At 38.9% G+C, this 22,246-nt stretch overlaps 1 protein-coding gene across 1 annotated transcript; it reads right to left on the bottom strand.

The window, feature by feature from the left end:
• Positions 1-101: 101 nt before the first annotated feature.
• Positions 102-4,412, bottom strand: LOC107815014 (monooxygenase 2-like). The gene is made up of 6 exons (XM_016640521.2): positions 3,929-4,412; positions 3,120-3,266; positions 2,051-2,116; positions 1,803-1,965; positions 1,312-1,540; positions 102-795 (listed from the first exon to the last, which is right to left on the bottom strand). Exons 1-6 carry the CDS (start codon positions 4,180-4,182, stop codon positions 290-292), a joined length of 1,365 nt encoding a protein of 454 aa, XP_016496007.2. The 5' UTR covers positions 4,183-4,412; the 3' UTR covers positions 102-289.
• Positions 4,413-22,246: the final 17,834 nt, after the last annotated feature.

The raw sequence follows: 22,246 nt of genomic DNA, 5'->3' as shown, positions 1-22,246 counted from the left end.
CTTCTTTGTTCGCTAGTCTTTTGCACCTTTTGTTTAAGTTCAGACAACTTTGCTAATTATGTGAAAAAAATTAACTAAATTAGCTATGAGAAAACATTAATTCAGGAATATGAGTGTGGCTATAACCAGGGGAAAGTTCATTATGATAAGATGTTCTTGACATTGCAAGTGTAAGAGGAATTCCTCTATTAGCATGTACAATAACAAACAATATCTGTACTTCTGATGTACACCTCAACTTAAGTGTTATGTACACAAGCAAGCCATTGGCCAATTCCATATGGATTTCTTATAGAGGCTCAAATTCAAAATTTGTATGCTCCAGAATTGGACCAAGTCTAACCAGCTTAGGTACAATGATATTATCCCTAAGGGAACAAATCACTGGATTATCCCACTGCAATAGTGCACCCACAAGATATGCACGTAGCGTTAATGGAAATATACGAGGCCATCTTTCAGTTTCATATGCTTTGAGTGCATCTTCGACAGAAATACGTTTATACTTGATTGCTTCTGTAAGTTTTTTGGTCAAAACTATTGAATCTTCGAGTGCACAACAACCACCTTGACCAAGGTTTGGTGTCATTGGGTGCCATGCATCACCAACCAGCACTATACTTCCAGTAGAGGCTGGTGGGCTTATTGAGGGCCAAAGCCATCTATCTACTAGGCTACTTCTTATGATTGTGTTATCTGGTGTAAGTTTAATGAGGTTTATTAGGTCTGTTGGCCAATTTCTAACGAGTTGTTCAGCCTGCTGTCTCAAGATGGATGGATCTGTTACCTTTGGACCTGTCAACAGATGTTCAAAACATTTAGAATGATGCAAATAATGTAGTAGAAAAAGATAGTTTTTTTCACTGATGTATTTCGACCCTTTTAGAGGGCAGCATTATTAGTCCAACTACAGAAAGTCGCATAGAATTTTTCAGCTCATGAGAGAGTATCTAATCAAAGTGGATATATACTACGATTTCTACTTTAAAACTGGTGCCACATGGGAACCATTTACCGTCAAATAACATGCCCACATGAAAAAAAACAGACACTGGAAAGAGTATTATGCGCACATGGGCGTTCATTCTCGTCTCTAATTTTCTAGGCGTACTGATATATAAAGTTCTTATATTTAAATTAGAGGGCTACACACTTGAAAACCCACTTTCTATTAGGCGTATAGAGACAAAACAAGAATGTTATATCCTACGGAGTTGCTTTTTGATTAAGTGGTTGGAATTAATGCATTGTTGTGTTTGTCATGAATGCCTAAGAGAGAAATGTACCAGAAAGCTGTTATGAAACACAAACCTGGTGACGAGCTATTGTAGCAGATAAACCAATAGACCTTGGTTTCAGAGACAGGAACATATCCAGCGCGCACTCCTCTTCCATAGATGTAGTTTACTTTTGGTTCAAATGGTTGTCCTTGAGGGAAATATGCTAGGCCTCGAAATGCACAATGTCCTACATAGTTAGGCTCTGGAAATCCCATCCACTTGGCCACTGGCGACCGAACCCCATCACAAGCGATTAATATCTGCAAGGAGTTGAAGTTCAAGAAGCAGGGGGAAGCTTGAGAAATAAGTCCACTGGATAATTTTTGAATAAATCAAATAGCTAAAAAATGAGAATAAACAAAATGTCGAATAAGAAATTAGATTAAGCAATAAGGACTTCATGGTTTTCGTTGTTAAAGTTGAATTAAAAGAACAATGTATTGGCAATACTTATACTACTAACCATCCTCGGTCAAATGAAGAACAAGCACCACACACCCAGCAAATAGGCAATCCAACTACCTTGGCAGATATGCGAATTCCATCTTCAAGTTCCAGCATTGTTTCACCATTTTCACTTCTTTCAATGTTTGCCAGCTTTGAGGAAAAAGAGATAGCATCTGGTGGCAGCTTACTGGCAAGTGTTTCCAGTAGGACTCTCCTCTCCACAGCTCGGACTTCTTGACTACATTGCCATTGGATCAATAGAGAAAAGGATCAGAATTTGGTGATAAATAACCATTAACCAAAACAATCAGAGAGACAATTACCTTTCATCCTCATCTTTGAATCTGAAGGAGCGCAACTCTCTTCCATCTTCTGATTTTACCACCATCCTGCAAATTCCCAGGTACCATAAGTGAGTGATTTTTACATACCAGAATCTAGGAGAAGCATTTCAGCATGATTTCAGATCAACAATTATAGTCTAATGTTGACATTTGAACCGTCAGTTACTAGATAGATACTCATGGAAAGCATAAAACAAGAGAAGCATCTTCAGCTTTATTTGAGTATCACAATCGAACCTCAAGAAGCACATTAAAGAATGAAGATAGAGAAGAAAACAATGAAGTTCTTCTATATAGGACACTAAAAGACCTCTCAATAATAAAGCATTCTAAAAGCATCACCTACCTCGCTGCACATTAAACAAGTTTTTCAGAAATAGGTGAAGCATAGCTTCAACAAGTAGAAGCTTATTGGCTAGCTTCAAAGAAAGAAGTTAGTCCGTTAAACTCATTGATTGTACTTCACTTTTCTTATGATGAAAACTAGAGGATGCGTAGGCAGTGAAGCAGCAAGCGAGCTGCAAGTACCTACTCCTATCACAATGAAAGGCATCATAGGAAATTGAGGTGTTGGGAATTACTAACAGAAAACCAAAATTTCCTTTGTTTTGCACTGTTGAGCTTATATGCCGGTTTATATTTGTTTTGGTTTATGAAAGAAATCTTGGCTAGTTTCTGTTTAAATATGCATTATTATCTGATATGTCACCCTAGAATGACTATTGCCCTTCACTAACCTGCGCTGCTGTTATCTGCAAATTCTAAAGAGTACTCATTAATCAGCTTGCGAGTTCATTCTAGTTGTATAAACTTGAGACAAGAAGATCTCTGCTACTGTAGGATGCCAAAGCCAGGAACATTGTCATATACTAAACCAATTAACAAACCAGGGTAATAAATACATATTAGTCCCCTAATGCTCTCTTTTCTACTTTTTTTTTTTATTTAAAAAAATTGCTATTGGCTGTTTTCTAAGACCATAGGAACAGCCAGAAGCTATATACTTGAGCAAAATGAATGAGCAAAGAGTACAAGTGAAACAACATACCCTTGAATTTCAAGAAACTGAGTCCTGAGATCATTGCCAACTCCAATAGCATCCAGTGCCTTCCATCCATTTTTAAAAAGTGTTAGTGACGTTCCTCCAGTTCTCAGCGACTCAGCCTGCTCAAGCACCAATGTTCTAATACCCAGCCTAAATAGCAAGCAATCACAATCATCAAATTTATTCCCAAATTCGAAAATAGAGAGTACCCTTACAAGTGTTTTACTAGCACTTAAATATGTCCAAACAGAACTATCCAAATAAAACAAAATGGAGATAGAAAATTCATATAGTCGACCTCAACTAGTTTGTAACTAAGACTTATTGACTGATTGATTATATGTCCAAATGGAGCAAAATGGATATAGAAAACCTCAACTAGTTTGTCACTAAAAGATTGATTTATTGACTGATTAATCGTAAGCCCCAGCTCCCCATCGTTGCGAGGCTGGCTTCGCATGCCACCCCAGCCCTCCTTCACAACTGCGACTAAATCCATCGCAAATGCGGTCACGCAAATGTAAACTGGTGCTTGCATTTGCAAGACCTGCAGCACCAGCCAAGAACCAGCAATCACTGAAACAGTCCGAAACTCACCCGAGGCCCGGGCTCCACGCCAAACATCCACATAAGTCTAGAAACATCATACGATCTCGCTCAAAACACTAAAATAACAGCCAGAACCACGAATCGAACACCAAAACGCATAGAATTCACAATGAAACTAAAAAACTTCTAAAATCACAACCAAACGTCCAATTCCTACCACACCAACTCAGGCAGTGGAGGCTAAGTTTATTAACATAATTTACCTCTGAAGTGAAACAGCAGTAGCAAGGCCAGCAATTCCAGCCCCGATAATAACAATATCTTCTTTTCTATCATCAGTTCGAGCATTTATAATGGATAAAGAAATAGGCCTGACTCTAACTCTAGTTTCAGCTGGTAACCATGGTTGTTGGGGTACTGAAGAAGTACTTCGTTTGAAATAAATTGTTGGGTTAGAAGAAGAATAAAGAGAGTTTTGCGACTTCACAAGTAATAGATTGGAAGAGGATAAAGCCATGAAATTAGTTCGTTGGTGGAAAGAAAATGTGAAGACAAGAAAGGAAAATCAGCATGGTATAATTCCATGATAATACTAGTGGTGGACATTTAACGATGTGTCAAATTCCACATTTTATGTACTACTACGTATCAACATTTATGCACAGTGGTGAGAAGCTGGACGATTTCCATCTCCCTCACATTCCTAACGGGTTTTCATGCCGATCATGTCTCAAAAAAAATTCCACTTTCACTACTTCAAACTCATTTGTAGTTTTGTACTTTCCTCTCTCCCATTTTATCGGACGGAGCTCGTTTAAACTCTTCAATTTTGATATGAATTTGGATATAGAATATTTATATTTTTTTTGAAACAAAATTTATATATTTAGAAATTACGTAAATAGTACTATAGGTCACAACAATTAACAATTAATTATGATTCAGCTTTTTTATTCTATTTTTGTTTTTGCGGTTATCTTTCCTTAAACTTTAATCCATTAGCAAGATGAGGTATACATGTTGTGTTAGTGGACACGCATTTTAAAGTCTAAAAGTCATGAGGTGAGGTCACATGAATAGTAACATAGTGACTAGTGAGCTTGCTTATTTCTCAAACTTCACATATGAATTATGATGACTTTTTTTTTTTTTTGGCAGACTTCTTTATGATCTCATCGATATTACCCACTGAAGATTTCCAAATTTTTTACAAGCCACTAAAGTCCATTTTAATTTTTTTTTATGTACGTATGATCACACCCAACTCTAATCCTAAAAAGGATAAGCGACCACTGTAAATATAATCCGGTCTAAAAATTCAGAGTCAAATTCCACAAAAAATTAAGATTTCGCTATAACTGTTCAATATCACCAATAAAGCAAGCTCGAACAATTTTTAAGTTATAAATATTAATATTCTTATATCTAACTAATTAACTAACAAATTAAAATAGTAAATTAACAACTAAAGATATAAATGGTTTGAGACTAAATTAAGGAGGTCTAGAGTTATGGTTTCCCCAATTGTTGGAATCCTTCCCGCTAAGTCTCCTACAATTTCGCCTAAATATTCTCTACAGATCATGAGCACTCGACTTATCGTAATTCTCTCTCGAGCAACTACAATAATGTACTAGTCATATTCTCTCAAATTACGCTAGCTCGCACTTTTTCACCGCTCACTATGATGACGTCAAAGCTTCGTTATCTCTAACTCCACGTTTAAACCCGCCTCATTGATCTCTCATATACCTTAGGAGTGACGTTGTTCAACAATTACCTAAATATGCATCCTTTCTCAAGCAACACATAATAAATAGGCACAGTCAATCGATGGCCATTCAATCAACTGAAATAAGCACGTAGTTGAACAAGTAGATAAATCCAAAGGTTAAATTATATTAAAACATAATAAGAATTCATCCTCCAAGAGGTTCCATTAAAACTCTAGATAATAAATTAGCTACTCATAATAGTATGTAAAACTACAATATTAAAAATCATAGCCAACAATGAAAAATAGGAAGAAGAAGGGGAAAAACTCGTGGTTGAATCTTCCTCCTTGCGCCTAGCGTATTCTCCCTTCCTTGGGTGTTGTCTTACCCTAAAATAGTGTCTCCCTCTTCAAAAGAACGTTTTTAATGTATTTATATCAATTAGGGTTGATGTGGGGCGTCCTTGATCTCTCTAAATTCGAAAAAGACACGCTGAATCACGTGCCAGAGTTGCTGCAACGCGCGACTTCTGGCATGCTCCCAGTTTTTTTTCTTTTTTTCTTGTTTGTTCTTTCGAGTGCCAGGTCTAGTGCCAACCTCCATACTTCGATGTTTTTTGTTCATCTCCTAGGCCATTTCGCGCCTACCTTCATGCAATGCACCAATTGTGGCACGCTCCCAGGTCTTGCATCTCTACTCTTTTTGCATCAAATCATATAATTCTTGCCAACTTTCATCCAAATTCATTCCTATACACAATAAACATGAAATGAGCAAATTATATGTTTATAAACATGTAATCTCCCACAACTCACTTAAGAAATAATATACAAGCATACTAAAAAACATACATTTTTCATCATTTATCAACGTATTAAATTAAAGGTTCCTATCTAATTTAATAAAAATATTGTTATAAATCTTTAGTAAATGTGGATGTCCACTACTCCCGTCACTTTTACCCATGATGTAAATAACCTTCCACTACTCATCACTATTATGATTGTAACTCCCACACCTCCATAACCCCTCCCCAGGATCCCGGATGATATTTCCCATGATCTCAATTGTTAATGTCATGTTTAAGACAATCATTTTGTAACCTTCTATGTAATAATATAAATAGAGGCATGAAATGTGATATGGGATACACTTGAACACTTGATGAAATAAGAAAGTTATCTCTTCTTCTCTTATTCTACTTATCTTCTTGTTTTGTATTGTTAGTTTGAGCCACATTTCTTAATACGTTATCAGCACGAAGTCTCTAACCTCAAGGTTGAACTCCACTTTTTGTGAGATATATCTCTATGATCTACTATCAAAATTATCAAGCCTAATAATTCTTTTAGTTTTTTTTATATCAGATATACATATGAGTATATTCCGCCAAATGAATGTTGGTTCCTTTATTTTTATTTTTCTTGTGATGTTTCATCATAATATAAGCTTGAACATCCTTTTTTATTCATGAATATAGTACTGTTAAACTTTCATGAACAAAATAATAGGTGGCATACATCAGACTAAATAATCTACAATAAATTATACTTTATTATCTATGCTTATTGGTTTTATATTATGATGGGATTTTAGTATGCCTAGTATAATAATTATACATTAGTTTAGACAATATTTTTGTTTTGTTAAAGAATATATACTAATTATTTGAAATAATTAGTATTTGTCTCTATGGAATTACGAGTTTAGTGTATATAGATCACAAATTTGATATTATGTCAATCGTTTCTTTACGCTATTATCCTAATAATTTCTAATTATTTATCTTATTTGATAGTTTTCACTATGTCGAATTTGTCAAAGCTTGAGTTTGTGGCACTTGACATTTCTGAAAAGAATTACCTATCATGAGTTCTCGATGCTGAGATTTACTTAGCTGCTAAAGGCCTTTGTGACACCATTACTCAAGGTAATGAGGCATCAAGCCAGGACAAAACGAAAGCCATTATTTTCCTTCGTCATCATTTGGATGAAGGTTTGAAGGTTTAATATTTGACAGTGAAAGATCCACTTGAATTGTAGACTGGCCTGAAGGAAAGGTATGATCACATTAAGGCTACAATATTGCCAAGAGCTCGATATGAGTGGATGCACTTACGGTTGCAAGATTTTAAGAACGTAAGTGAGTATAACTCTGTTGCATTTCAAATAACTTTCCAATTGAAATTATGTGGGGATCTTATGAATGATGAAGATTTGTTGGAAAAGACTCTTACGACTTTTCATACCTCAAATATGGTATTACATCCCAATTGAAATTATGTGGGGATGTTATGAATGGTGAGGATTTGTTGGAAAAGACTCTTACGACTTTTCATGCCTCAAATATGATATTACAGCAGCAATACCGTGAAAGGGGTTTTAAAACGTATTCTGAATTGATCTTATGACTTCTGGTGGCTGAGCAACATAATACCCTTTTGCTGAAAAATCATGAAGCTCGTCCTACAGGGTCAGCTCCGCTTTCTAAAGCGAATATAGTAGCTAGACATGATAAGTCTAGAAAAAGACAGAATAATAATCATGGCCATATGAATGTGCGTGGGCATGGTAATGGTAAGAGACGATATAATAGTCGCCATCCTGGTAGTCATGGCAAATGAGAGAACAATATGGGTTCTCAAAACAATCCTTCAAGAGGCAAAAGTGGTAATTGTCATCGCTGTGGCATGAAAGGTCATTAGAAAATTGAATGTCGTGCACCTGAGCATTTTATCAGGCTTTATCAAAACTCCAGCAAAAGAAAGGCAGATAATGTTGGAGCATCTTCTGCTAATACCCCATTGGAATCTCACTTGACCTTTAAAAATGATTTTGAGGTAGGATCTTCAAACAAAAATGATGATAATGCCGAGGCAAATCTTGCTTTGAATGATGATGATTTTCAAGGCCTTAATAATCTTACTCATTTAGAAGTTGAAGACTTCTTTGGAGATCAAAACTAAAGTTTGATTATTTTACTGGTGAATGCAATTATGTTATTTTTATTTTCAGCATTTTTTTTGTCTCGTTCTAAAGTTTTTATTTTCAAGTAGTATTAAAGTTGTCTTATGTTGTTGTTGGTGTTGTTAGTTTTTCCTTATTTCTCATGGTGTACTTTTATTCTTTTATGAAGAAAATAAAATTCTCCAATCTTCAATTGGATCCAAGATGAGTAATGAAGATTTATGCCGTTTGGATAGTGCTACAACTCATACAATATTAAGAGAAAAGAATTTTTTCTCTTATTTGGTTATGAAAAAGGCCTATTTTAATACAATATCTAGTAGTACAAAGTTAATTGAGGGCTCTAGAAGAGTGGCCTTATTACTACCTGGAGGAACGATATTAACTATTGATAATGCATTGTATTGTAGTAAGTCTCAAAAAAACTTGTTGAGTTTCAAAGATATTCGTCAAAATGGCTACCATGTTGAGACCTCAAACGAAGGAAAGGTAGAATACCTTTATATTACTACAATAAAAGCAGGGGAAAAATATGTGCACGAAAAATTACCCGTATTTTCTTCTGGGTTGTACCACACAAATATTGGTGTGGTTGAATCATATGCCATAGTAAACAAAAGGTTTACCACTTCTAATAATTTTATCATTTGGCATGACCGGTTGGGCCATCCCGGTTCTAACATGATGCGCAGAATAATAGAGAATTCAAATGGGCACACATTGAGGAACAAGACGATTCTTCAATTTAAGGAATTCTCTTATGCATCTTGTTCTCAAGGAAAATTTGTTATTAAACCATCAGCAGCAAAAGTTGGGATTGAATCCCCTGCATTCCTGGAATGTATACAGGGTGATATATGAGGGCCTATGCACCCTCCATGTGGACTATCACGTGTGCTTATTGTCAACTTGTAATATGGCATTTGCGAGTTTGTTCGCCCAAATAATAAGGTTAAGAGCACAATTTTCAGATTATGCAATTAAGACAATTCGTCTTGATAATGCTGGTGAATTTACATCTCAGGCCTTTATTGATTGTTGTATTGCCACTGGAATAAAAGTTGAGCATCCGGTTGCTCATGTTCATACACAAAGTGGTCTAGCAGAATCATTGATTAAACGCCTCCAATTAATAGCTAGACCATTGCTAATGAGGACAAAACTTCCCCTTTCAGTACCGGGACATGCTATTTTGCATGCAGCAGTACTTGTGCGCATAAGACCAACCAATTATCATGACGTCTCTCCATTACAGTTGGCTTTTGGTCAGGAGCCAAATATTTTCCATCTAAGAATTTTTGGATGTGCGGTATATGTTCCAATTGCTCCACCACAAACACACAAAGATGGGTCCCCAAAGAAGGTTGGGAGTATATGTTGGTTATGAATCTCCTTCTATTATTAAATATCTGGAGCTTATGACAGGCGATTTATTTACAACTAGATTTGCTGATTTCCATTTTGATAAATCAGTTTTTCCAACATTAGGGGGAGAAAATAGACAGCTGAAAAAAAGAGATAGATTGGAACGTATTATCTCTATTTCATTTGGATCCTCGTACAAATCAATATGAACAAGAAGTTAGAAAGATCATTTATATGCAAAATATTGCAAATCAATTACCAGATGCATTTACTATCCTTCCACGGGTTACTAAATCGCATACTCCAGCTGTAAATACTCCAATTCGAGCTGATGTCCCAGCTGGACATTATGATAATGCAAATGAGTCTAGGACAAGCCTTAAACGTGGTAGACCAATCAGCTCTAAGGATAAGAATCCTCAAAAAAGGAAAGGAGCAAATGATCAAGTTGATCATAACATGGAGGCAATTGCTCAAGAGAAGCATAAAGACATAATAATTGATAAGACCTCACATGAGGTTTTAGTACCTGGAAATGATGAAAGTAAAGAGATCTCGATAAGTTATGTCTCTACGGAAAAAGGTAGAACCGAAATAATGTTATTGTTGATAATAGTTTTGCATATAACGTTGCAGTTGAAGTAATGCAACAAGATGAGGATCTTAAGCCAAAATATGTCAATGAATGTAGACAGAGAAATGATTGGCCAAAATGGAAAAACGCAATTCAAGCGAAATCGGCTTCACTCGAAAAATGTGAAGTTTTTGGACAAATAGTTTGAACGCCTGAAGGTGTCAAGCCAATGGGCTACAATGGGTTTTTATGCGAAAACAAAATGAGAAAGGTGAAATTGTAAGATATAAAGCACGACTTGTGGCACAAGGGTTTTTGCAAAGGCCTGACATTGACTGTATGAAGACATATTCTCCTGTGGTAGATACAATTACCTTTAGGTATCTAATAAATTTGGCAGTCCATGAAAAGCTTGATATGCGGTTGATGGATGTTGTCACAACCTACTTATATGGCTTACTGGTCAATAAATTTTTTATGAAAATCCCTGAAGGATTTAAAGTTCCTGAAGCACATAAAAGTTCAAGAGAAACTTGTTCAATAAAGCTTCAGAAATCCTTATACGGATTGAAGCAATCAGGGAGGATGTGGTACAATCGCCTTAACGAGTATTTGCTAAAGGAAGGGCACAAAAATGACCCTATTTGCCTTTGTGTCTTAATTAAGAGATCTGGATTTGAATTTGTCATCATAGTTGTATGTTGATGACTTGAATATCATTGACACTTCTAAAGAGCTTCCAAAGGCTGTAGAGTGTTTGAAGAAAGAATTTTAAATGAAAGATCTTGGTAAGACAAAATTTTGTCTTGGCCTACAAATTGAGCATGTACCAAATTGAATTTTTCTCCATCAATCAGCATACACTAAAAATGTTTTAAAGCGATTTTACATGGATAATGCACATCCATTGTGTGATGACCCGAAAGGTCATCTCTTATTTTAGAAGTTAAAACTTCATTCTGAGGCCTTTAAAATCTCATTTTATTTTACCTCGTATTGCGTGCACAGTCCGGGCGCATTTCCGAAAAGCTTTTATGTGAAATATAAGAAAAATAATAAAACCGGCCTTTAAAATTAGTTAAAGTTGACTTTGGTTAACATTCTTAGAAAATGGACCCGGACCCGTGAATTGACGGTCCCGTAGGGTCCGTAGTAAAATATGGGACTTGGGCATATGCCCAGAATCGAATTACAAAGTCCCAAAATCGAGAAAAGAATTTTTAAAGAAAACTATTTGCTGGAAAATATAAAGGCTTTTAGAAGTGAATTGATGCATTTTCTTAATGGTATCGGGCCAATATCTTAATCCGGAACCCGATACAAGTTTAAAATAATAATTAAGTTGAATCTGTGAAATTTGGTAAGAATCGGAAGTGGTTTGGTATAAAATAGAAATTTTGATGTTCTTAAGTAATTTCATGAATTTGATGTTTAATCCATAGTTGTTGATGTTATTTTGATGATTTGATCACATGAGTAAGTCCATATGATGTTTTTAGACTTGCGTGCATGATTGGTTTGGAGCACCGAGGGCTCGGGTGAGTTTTGGATAGGCCAATGAGTGAATTTAGACTTAGAAAAATAGATGTTGCAGGTTCAGTGAAGTTGCAGGTTTCTGAACTGGGGTTCGCGGTCCGCGGTGACTTCTCACAACCCCACTGGGGTCTCCGCTGCCGCGATGGGATTTTTGCGGTCCGAGGTGGGCAAGGCCGAACTTCCGCGGCCGCGCTCGATATTTCGCGGTCCGCCGTGGAACTCTGCAGCCGCGTCCTTTTTCTGCGGTCAACGGTGAAGATCTGAGAGGGGTATATATAAACGAAACTTTTCAGCCATTTTTCATTTTTCAAAACCCTAAAACATAAGAGACGATTTTTCAAACACTCTTTCTTTCCCAAAACACTAGTAAGTGATTTTAAACTCATTGCTTTCACTCCTTAACTTCTTTTTACAAGATTTCATCCTAGAATCTAGGGTTTTCATGGTGGAATTGAGAATTTTGGGTAGAACTTAGGAATATCAAAATTTGGGGATTTAGACCTCAAATTGGGGTCAGATTCCAAAACCAATTGTATATCTGATCTCGGGGGTGAATGAGTAATCGGGTTTTGGTCCGAATTTTAGGTTTGGACCAAGCGGGCTTGTGGTCGTTTGATATTTTGGGAAAAACAATGGAAAATCTATCTTTATGCATTGGAATTGGTTTATTTTGCAATTATCAACGTTATTAAGTAAATTGTGACTAGATACAAGCGAATTGGAAGTGGAACTGAGAGGTAAAACGTTAGTTGAGGCTTAATCTTATTCGTGGATTCGAGGTAAGTGTTTGGCCTAACCTTAGTTTGAGGGAATATAAGCTGTGGTCTATTTGCTATGTGTTTGTATCGAGTACGATGTATAGGTGTGGTGACGAGTATCTATACGTTGGTGTCAAGCATGTCCGTGAGTCTTATATCATGATTTTGTGAACCTATCATGTACCAATCATGCTCAATTGTTGCTTAGTAATGTTGAACAAAGCTTATGAAAGTTTTTTGGTAATTGACTATTGTTGAGTATTGATTCAAATTAAAGTTTCATTTTGTAAAGAAAATGTTGAAACGAGATTGATTATAGCTGAATCCCTTGCCGGGATGTTTTGTTGATATTGTTGATTTCCCTTTCCGGGATATATTGTTTTCAATTATTTGGGTGAGGAAGAGTGTAAAGCACGAAGGGTGATACCGTGCATGATATTGTGAGAGAGTGTAAAGCACGAAGGGTGATGTCGTGCATGATATTGTGAGAGAGTGTAAAGCACGAAGGATGATGACGTGCCAATATTATGAGAGTTAATGCACGAAGGGTGATGTCGTGCCATGACTATGTGAGGTAATGCACGATGGGTGATACCGTGTCATTTATGATGTTTCATATGGTGAGGACGATAGTAAAAGCATGAAGGGTGATGTCGTGCACGTGTTACCATTTCATTATCTTGTTGGTTTGAATATGATGTTCATTATGATTCGTTATTATAGCTTCTTTTCTGGCTTATTGTTAGAATCTGTTATACCTCGCAACATGTCCCCTTCCCACTTTATTCTGTTGATTTCTGTTATTATGATTCTATTTGTATATGACTTAAATGCACAAGTTTATTTGATAGTCGTGTCTTATCCTCGTCACTACTTCACCAAGGTTTGGCTCGACACTTACTTAGTACATGGGGTCGGTTGTACTGATACTACACTCTACACTATTTTGTGCAGATTTTTGTACCGGACCTGGTGAGTATCTGAGGTAGCTGCCTTCAGTCCAGGGAGACCAAGGTAGATCTGCTGGCGTCCGTAGAGCCTGAAGTTCCCCTTCCTTGTTTTAGCTTTCTACTGTCTTATTTTCTTTTCTAAGAACAGTTGTACTTTCTTTTCAGACTAGTATTTGTAGTAACTCGTAGATGTTCGTGAAGTTGTGACACGAGATATTAGGGTAGACTTGTGTTGGATTATTTGATCATGTTATAACTCTTCCGCATTTATGATCTATTAAACTTTAATTTTTGGGCTTATATCTATTTGGGCTGAATGTTAAATGTGTAGAACCATAATAATTGGCTTGCCTAGCTTTCACGAGTAGGCGCTATCACGACTTCCTAGGGTAAGAAATTCAGGTTGTGACAAGTTGGTATCCGAGCTCTAGGTTGCTTAGGTCTCATAAGTCACGAACAAGCTAGGTAGAGTCTGAGGGATCGGTATGGAGATATCTGTGCTTACCCCCAGAGGCTACTGAGTTTAGGAATAACTTCACATCTGTTCTTCTCTATCATGCGATTTGACTTTTCAATGCTAATTGAACTTCTATTATGACTTTTCGCAAATGGCGAGAACATGTGCTTCTTCATCCACTGATCAGCAGCCCGAGCCCCTAGTGGTAGCTCTTACGAGGGGTAGAGGACGAGGCCGAGGCCGTGCTAGAGGCCGAGGTAGGGGCAGGGCTTAGCCCAGAGCAACAGCACCAGCAGCGGAGCCTCAGGTAGAGTTTGAGGAGGAGGCTCCAGCCCAGACCGTTCCAGTAGGGCCAACTCAGGTCCTAGAGGGGTTCATCGCCATCCCGGTTCTTCAGAATGCTCTGGTCTGTCTAGTGGGCTTTATGGAGAGTGTCGCCCAGGCAGGCTTACTTCTGGTAGCACCAGCCGTCTCTCAGGCTGGTAGAGGAGCACATACTCCCGCTACTCGCACTCCGAAACAGATGGCTCCCCAGTTTCAAACTCCAGCAACTCAACCAGTTGGGGTAGTCCAGCCGGGTGTTGTGGCTCATACCGGTGATGGTGCATCTATGTTTGTTGATGCTTTGTAGAGGTTAGACAGGTTTACCAATCTCTTCACTACTACTTATGATGGTACATCTTTAGAGGATCCCCAGGACTATTTGGACAGCTGCCACGGGGTTCTTCGGAAGATGGGGATAGTGGAGACCAATAGGGTCAGCTTTGCTGCTTTTCATCTGTCGGGTTCCGCCAAGACTTGGTGGAGTGATTTTTATTTTGCTATACTAGTTGGGTCACCGACCTTGACTTGGGATCAGTTCTCTCAGTTGTTTCCAGAGAAGTTTCTTCCTATCACTTAGAGGGAGGACTATAGGAGGCAGTTTGAGCGTCTCCAGTAGGGTTATATGACCGTCACTCAGTACGAGACTAGATTCATTACTTTGGCCTGTCATGCTCTTATCATATTTTCCACCGAGAGAGAGAGAGAGGGTGATAAGGTTCATTAAGGGACTCGCTCAGCCGATTCAATTGTAGATGGATAAGGAGACAGGAAGCGAGATTTCTTTTCTGGATGCAGCCAATGTGGCCAGGAGAGTTGAGATGGTTCTATCACAGGGGAGTGGTTAGGGGTTTGACAAGAGGCCCCGTTATTCGGGCATGTTCAGTGATGCCTCATCTAGAGGCAGAGATTCTTTTGGTATGGGCCATCCTCCCAGGTCGTTTCATTCAGCACTTCAGGCTTCTCATGGTGCTCCAGGTGGCCGTGGTTCTCACATGCAGTATTATGATCAGTTGCCCTACCGTACGCCACCAGTTCCTATTAGTGCCCCTCCGATCCAGAGTTATCATGGTAGTTTCTCAGGCTATTAGGGTTAGTTTTAAGGTCAACAGTCTCAACAGCCAAAGTCTTATTATACATGTGGTGATCCGGGGCATATTGCTAGGTTTTGCCCTCGAGCCTTGAGCAATTCTCAACATCAGGGTTCTCGTGCCATATTTCTAGCACCGAGTGCTCCACCGCACGATCAGCCAGCTAAAGGCAGGGGTCGAGGTGGAGCTCAGGCCATTAAAGGTGGAGGTCAGGCAGCTAGTGGTGGAGGCCAGCCAACAGGAGGCCATCATCGGAATGTAGTTCAGAGTGGTGGGGCCCAAGCCCGATGTTATGCTATCCCAGCCAGACCTGAGGCTGAGGCCTCTGATGCAGTTATCACAGGTACGGTTTTAGTATGCACAGAGATGCTTCGATTTTATTTGATCTAAGGTCTACATATTCTTATGTGTCATTTTATTTTGTCCTTTATCTGGTTGTGCCTCATGATTCTTTGAGTGCACCTGTATATGTGTCTACATCGGTGGGTGATTCTATTATTGTAGATCGAGTTTATCGCTCGTGTGTGGTTATTATTGGGGGTATTGAGACCAGTATAGATCTCCTACTTCTCGATATGGTAGACTTCGATGTCATTTTAGGGATGGACTGATTATCCCCTTATCATGTTGTATTGGACTGTCACGCCAAGACTGTGACCTTAGCCTTGCCGGGTTTTCCTCGATTGGATTGGAGAGGGACTCCCAGTCATTCTGTCAGTAGGGTTGTTTCTTATATAAATGCTCGGCATATGGTTGAAAAAGGGTGTTTGGCTTATTTGGCGTATGTTCGTGATTCTAGTGCTGAGGTTCCTTCTATGGATTTTGTGCCCGTTGTTTGCGAATTTCCAGAGGTATTTCCTTCTGACCTACCGGGGATGCCACCCGACAAGGATATTGACTTTTGCATTGATTTGGCTCTGGGCACTCAGCCCATTTCTATTTCGCCATATTGTATGGCCCCGCTAGAGTTGAAAGAATTAAAGAACAGTTGTAAGACTTGCTCGATAAAGGCTTTATTAGGACTAGTGTCTCTCCTTGGGGTGCTCCGGTGTTGTTTGTCAAGAAGAAGGATGGATCGATGAGGATGTGCATAGACTATCAGTAGTTGAACAAGGTCACAATCAAGAATAAGTATCCATTGTCGAGGATTGATGATTTATTTGACCAGCTTCAGGGTGCCAAAGTGTTTTCGAAGATTGATTTGAGATATAGCTACCATCAGTTGAGGATTAGGGCATCCGATGTCCCTAAGACAAGTTTTCGCACTCGGTACGGGCATTATGAGTTCTTAGTGATGTCATTTAAGTTGACAAATGCCCTAGCAGCTTTCATGGATTTGATGAACCGAGTGTTCAAGCCTTATTTGGATTCCTTCGTGATTGTCTTCATTGATGATATGTTGATCTATTCCTACAGCCGGGAGGAGCATGAGCAATATCTTCGAGTCGTTCACCAGATATGCTAAGTTTTTGAAATGTGAGTCTTGGTTGAGTTCAGTTGCATTCTTGGGTCATGTTGTATCAGTAGAGGTATTCAAGTGAATCCTAAGAAGATTGCGGCAGTCAAGGATTGGCCTAGACCCATATTAGCTACAGAGATCCAGAGTTTCTTGGGTTTGGCGGGCTATTACCGTCGGTTCGTGGAGGGTTTTTCATCTATTGCAGCCCCGATGACCAGGTTGACCTAGAAGGGTGCCCAGTTCAAGTGGTCGAACGATTGTGAGGCAAGCTTTCAGAAGCTCAAGACAGCTTGACTACGGTGCCAGTGTTGGTATTGCCTACATGTTCAGGGCCATATACGGTATATTGTGATGCATCTCGTATTGGACTTGGTGTGATATTGATGTAGAATGACAAGGTTATTGCACATGCCTCGCGATAGTTGAAGATCCACGAGAAAAATTATCCAGTTCATGATTTAGAGCTAGCATCCATTATTCACGCGCTGAAGATTTTGAGACATTATTTATATGGTGTGTCATGTGAGGTGTTCACGGATCACAAGAGTTTGCAATACTGTTCAAATAGAATGAGCTAAATTTGAGGCAGATGAGGTGGTTGGATCTATTAAAAGACTATGATATCACCATCTTATATCATCCGGGAAAGGCTAATGTAGTGGCTAAGGCTTTGAGTAGGAAGTCAGCTAGTATGGGCAGTCTTGCATATATTCCAATCGGTGAGAGACCGTTTTCTTTGGATGTTCAGGCTTTAGCCAATCAGTTCGTGAGGTTGGATGTTTCTGAGCCCAGCCGTGTGCTAGCTTGCACCGTCTCTCGTTCTTCATTATTTGATGTACCCGAGATCGGCAGTATGATGATCTAATTTGCTTGTCCTTAGAGACATAGTGCGGCACAGAGGTTCCAAGCAGGTTACAGTCAGAGATGATGGAGTTTTGAGGATGCACGATCGAGTTTGTGTGCCTAATGTGAATGGACTTCGTGAGTTGATTCTAGAGGAGGCTCATAGTTCCCCGTATTCTAATCATCCGGGCGCCGCTAAGATGTATCAGGACTTGCGACAACATTATTGGTGGAGGAGAATGAATAAGGACATTGTTGCATATGTAACTCGGTATTTGAATTGTCAACAGGTAAAGTACGAGCATCAGAGACCTAGTGGTTTGTTCTAGAAGATTGAGATTCCTGAGTGGAAGTGGGAGCGTATCACTATGGATTTCATTGTTGGACTCGTATCACTATGGATTTCATTGTTGGAATCATATCACTATGGATTTCATTGTTGGACTCCCACTTACTCAGAAGAAGTTCGACACAGTATGGGTTATTGTGGATAGGCTGACTAAGTCAGCACATTTCATTCCAGTGGCAGTCTCCTATTCTTCTGAGCGGTTGGCAGAGATTTATATTTGGGAGATTGTTCATCTTCATGGTGTGCCCGTATCTATCATTTCTGATCGAGGTACGCATTTTACCTCGCATTTCTGGAAAGTAGTTCAGCGTGAGTTGGGCACACGAGTCGAGTTGAGCACATCATTTCATCCTCAGAAGGATGGACAGTCTGAGCGTACTATTCAGATTTTGGAGGATATTCTCCGAGCATGTGTTATTGACTTTGGAGATTCGTGGGATCATTTCTTGCCATTAGCAGAGTTTGCCTACAACAACAACTACCAGTCGAGTATTCAGATGGCTCCCCATGAGGCTTTATATGGTAGGTGATCTAGGCCAACCCTGCACTACTATTGAGTAGTGAGAGAGGGTCAAAGCAGCTTTTACCCGATTAAGGTCGGGATCAATTTCCACATGGAGCTAAAAGTTGGAGTCGGGTATCTGTCTAAAGTGGAGTTATGTATGTGTTCCAAATTGCACTTCTTAACATTTTTGGGTTTTTAATTTACTTCTAATTTTATCAAACTACAATACTAAATTAAACTAGAATAAGCTAAGAGTAAACTATTGCGAGTTGTTCAAATGGTTAAAAGGCACTAGGGTAGTGACTTTTGCCTAGGTGGTCAATTGACGGATACTTGAGTCTAAGGCATGATTGACATATTTGGGGAGTATGATATAACCGTTGCACGATTTTACGCACTCTACACCTATCGGTGGTTCGAGTGATTTTGCCCGAATTGACTTTCTCAAGACCAATTAGATATGCAAATTTGCACAAGCAATCAAAGTTCAAGTCGGGTATTACTATCTCTAGGTTTAACCCTTTAATTGGGGCTATCAATCTCTTGAGTACGCCCCAATTCCTTGTTAGACCAATTTCAGAGACTTAGGCTCTCTTTCTCAAGAAGAGCCAAAGTCAACTAAACACAAACTAGTGTTTGCAACCACTAATTCAGCAATTAAACATGAAATTAGCCCAAATATCAAATACCTATAGTCAATCTAGCCCGAAAATACAAGACCCATCAATTACCCACACTAAGGTTGAGCCACAACCCTAGCTTATGGGTCTAGCTACTCATAATTAGAGAAGAAAACAAAGAAATAGATGAAGAAAAACTCATATTAATTAATTGCTAAGATAAACTAGAAGATTCAATGTTGAAATGAAGCTAAAATTACTCAAAATAGCTAAAATATTCGAAGTCACGAGCGCAGCCCAGTACAAAAACTATCTGATAACCTAAAAATGGGAAAAGAAGCTATTTATACTAAGCTGAAAAATCTGGACAAAAATACCCCTGCGGGGCTAGTGCGGACCGCACAAAATCACGTGTGGCCGCACTAAGGCTCTTGACTTAAAATTCAGCTCTCTGAACTCGGGCAATGCGGACCGCACAAAATTGAGTGCGGCCGCGGTGGTTTCTAGTGCGGTCCGCATAAAATGGAGCGCTAACCGCATTGGGCTTCAAACTCCAAACTGGCACTTCTCTGGTTCTTGGCTCTGCGGACCGCACTAAAACGAGTGCGGTCGCAGTGACTCTAATGCGGACCGCATTAAAGCTCATACGGCTGCATTCCCTGTTGGCCTGGAAATCAACCTCTCTGAACCTCACTTGTGCGGACCGCACAAAATGGTGTGCGGCCGCATTGGGCCTATTTTGCCCGAGCTTTGCCTTGTCTTGGTACTTGTGCAAGTTTCACTCCCTTTTGAGCTGATCTTTGACATCTTGTTACTTTGTTGATCAAACCTGCAATCAAGCACAACTTGTGAGCCTTTTGGGATTATTTTGTACAAATTTCTAATCAAAACATAAGCAAGAAGGAGTGTAAAATGTATCAAAATCCCTAGTTATGAATTCCCCCAAACTTAAACTTTTGCTTGTCCTCAAGCAAATAAAATAAGACCCACCCCTTAAGAAAAATTTCAAGAAGATTCAGTTGTCCTAAAGTGCCCTCATCTAGCATAAATTGGGACTAACAATTGCCCTCAATACAAATGAATCATTAATAACATTTTACTCTTTGAAACACCATGGCTTAAGTGCGACACAAGAGCATCAAGAGTTGACTCAACACATCAAAGAACTCTTTCTATTACTTTGGTCACTGTGGAACCCAAACTCATACATCCTCAACTCTCCTTAAGCAAACCTCACCTTTAGAGTAGTAGCACTTAGAATGAGGTTAATGGAGAATCACTCATCTCTCTCAAGGAAAAGTCACGAGTCTAGCTCTAAGTACCATATGCTTGTCCCTTATGTAAGTCACCACTAATGTAAGTTTCATTCAACTCAAGATCATATAGGGCTTTTGTGGAGACATAGTGAAGGCTTTTGGTTTAGGGTAGGTAATGTTTGGTCTAAGTAGGTTCCATCTTCCCTTAAGCACTTCTTTTGTTTCATTTTGGCTCAAATTCATTTGACCTTTTGAGCATTTTCACTTCTTTCTAAGGGGTTAGAGAGACATACTGTCACTTTTTCTTGTAAATTTCAAATCTTTTCTCTTTTCTCAACTTTCCACACCTTTCATTCTTTGCTTTTCTTGAATCCCCCTTTTTTATTCAGTTCTACTTTGAGCATTCTATTTGTCTTTTTGCTTTTCTTTCTTTTTCATTGCCTTTCCTTTTCTTTATTTTGTACCTTTTTACCATTTTATTGTCATCCTCGTCTCTCCCCCAAACTTATACTTTTGCCATGTGCTAAAGGAAAGATCGGGTGCCAAGAGAGGGTATCTTTTAGAACGGGTAAAGGCTTGTATCATGGTTCTTTGAAGAAAAAAGGTTTAACGCTCAAAAGGGTTGACTAGGGATCTTATCATTGGTAGGTTATGGAAGTGTTCAAGCTTATCATTTGGACCAAGGAGAGCCTATAATCATGTTTCAAGTCAAAATTCACTTAGGATTTTGCCTCAACAAACATTTAGGGCAAGTTCTAGACCAATGGCTCAGGACTTGGACTTGCAATGCAATTTCTCACCACATACACTATGAGATTGCTAAAGACACAGAGTCGGGGGCCCACAACGACCTTAGATAAGATTTGAGCACACAATGGTCCCAAAAAACCACTTGATGATTATCGGTTAACACAAGAGTCTCAAGGTCACGACTTTCACCATCCAAAACACAACAATTTGTTTTTGACCATGAGATCAAAGGCAAATATACTAGGCCCAAGTGAAACTTTGCTTGAAGTACCCTTACCACTAACTACTAAAAAGCAAAGCGAAAAACGGACTCAAAGCCTTAAGAAGGTTGTCACGCCATCCATCATTGGGAAGAACCACCCGGTTCACACAAACTCCACCTTTGGAAAGAACTGTGGCATTAAGAAAACCAAAGGCTTATTGAAACGTTCAGAACAAGAAGCTACAAACATAAATAAGAAGCTAAGAAAGAAAAAATGTGAAAAGTAAAATAAATATATACAAGAGGGGATTTAATAGAATATACAATAGATGGGATGAATATGTACAATGTAACATAACTTTATATACAAACCCGAAGTAAAATAGAAGTACGAAAAATGTAATGAAATGTTAAAATTATATACAAACCAAAGATAAAAAATAAAGAAAGCATAAAAACTGTCAAATATATACAATAATCCAAATCCATAAAAGTAGGGCCTACCCCCTCAAATGAAAGCTGACATTGTCCCCAATGCCAATTAAACCAAATAAACACCAAAAAGAAAAGGGGAAAAGGATATAGAGACTCTCTATGGCCTGTCTGTCTGAATGGGCTCCTTAGTGGTCGTTAAGTCCTCAATATGCTCGGGAACCTCAGACTGGTTCCCTATAGCCTGCTGCTCTGCTGCTGGGACTTGGGCCTGGACCTGGACAGGCTCCTGAGGTGCATCCTGTGGCTGACTGGATGAAGTCTCTAGTGGGTCTGCCAACTGGATGATTGCATCGTCTGCTCGAGGAATCATCCTCTTCCTCTTGGGAGGCCTCTGAGACTGCTCAGGCTGGGGATGAGCTGCTGATACT

Source organism: Nicotiana tabacum, chromosome 8 (assembly GCF_000715075.1).
Source record: "Nicotiana tabacum cultivar K326 chromosome 8, ASM71507v2, whole genome shotgun sequence".
NCBI classification, from domain to species: domain Eukaryota; kingdom Viridiplantae; phylum Streptophyta; class Magnoliopsida; order Solanales; family Solanaceae; genus Nicotiana; species Nicotiana tabacum.
The sequence above is the reverse complement of the archived record's forward strand: the minus strand, read 5'-3'. Positions and strand labels throughout refer to the sequence as shown.

What these genes read in the sequence shown, in the direction of transcription:
- LOC107815014 (XM_016640521.2), bottom strand. Translation starts at nt 4,182, where the DNA reads ATGGCTTTATCCTCTTCCAATCTATTACTTGTGAAGTCGCAAAACTCT. An exon ending in TTCAAAGATGAGGATGAAAG is followed by an intron (nt 1,966 to 2,050) that starts GTAATTGTCTCT and finishes ATGGCAATGTAG; the next exon opens with TCAAGAAGTCCGAGCTGTGG. An exon ending in GAATTCGCATATCTGCCAAG is followed by an intron (nt 1,541 to 1,802) that starts GTAGTTGGATTG and finishes AACTCCTTGCAG; the next exon opens with ATATTAATCGCTTGTGATGG.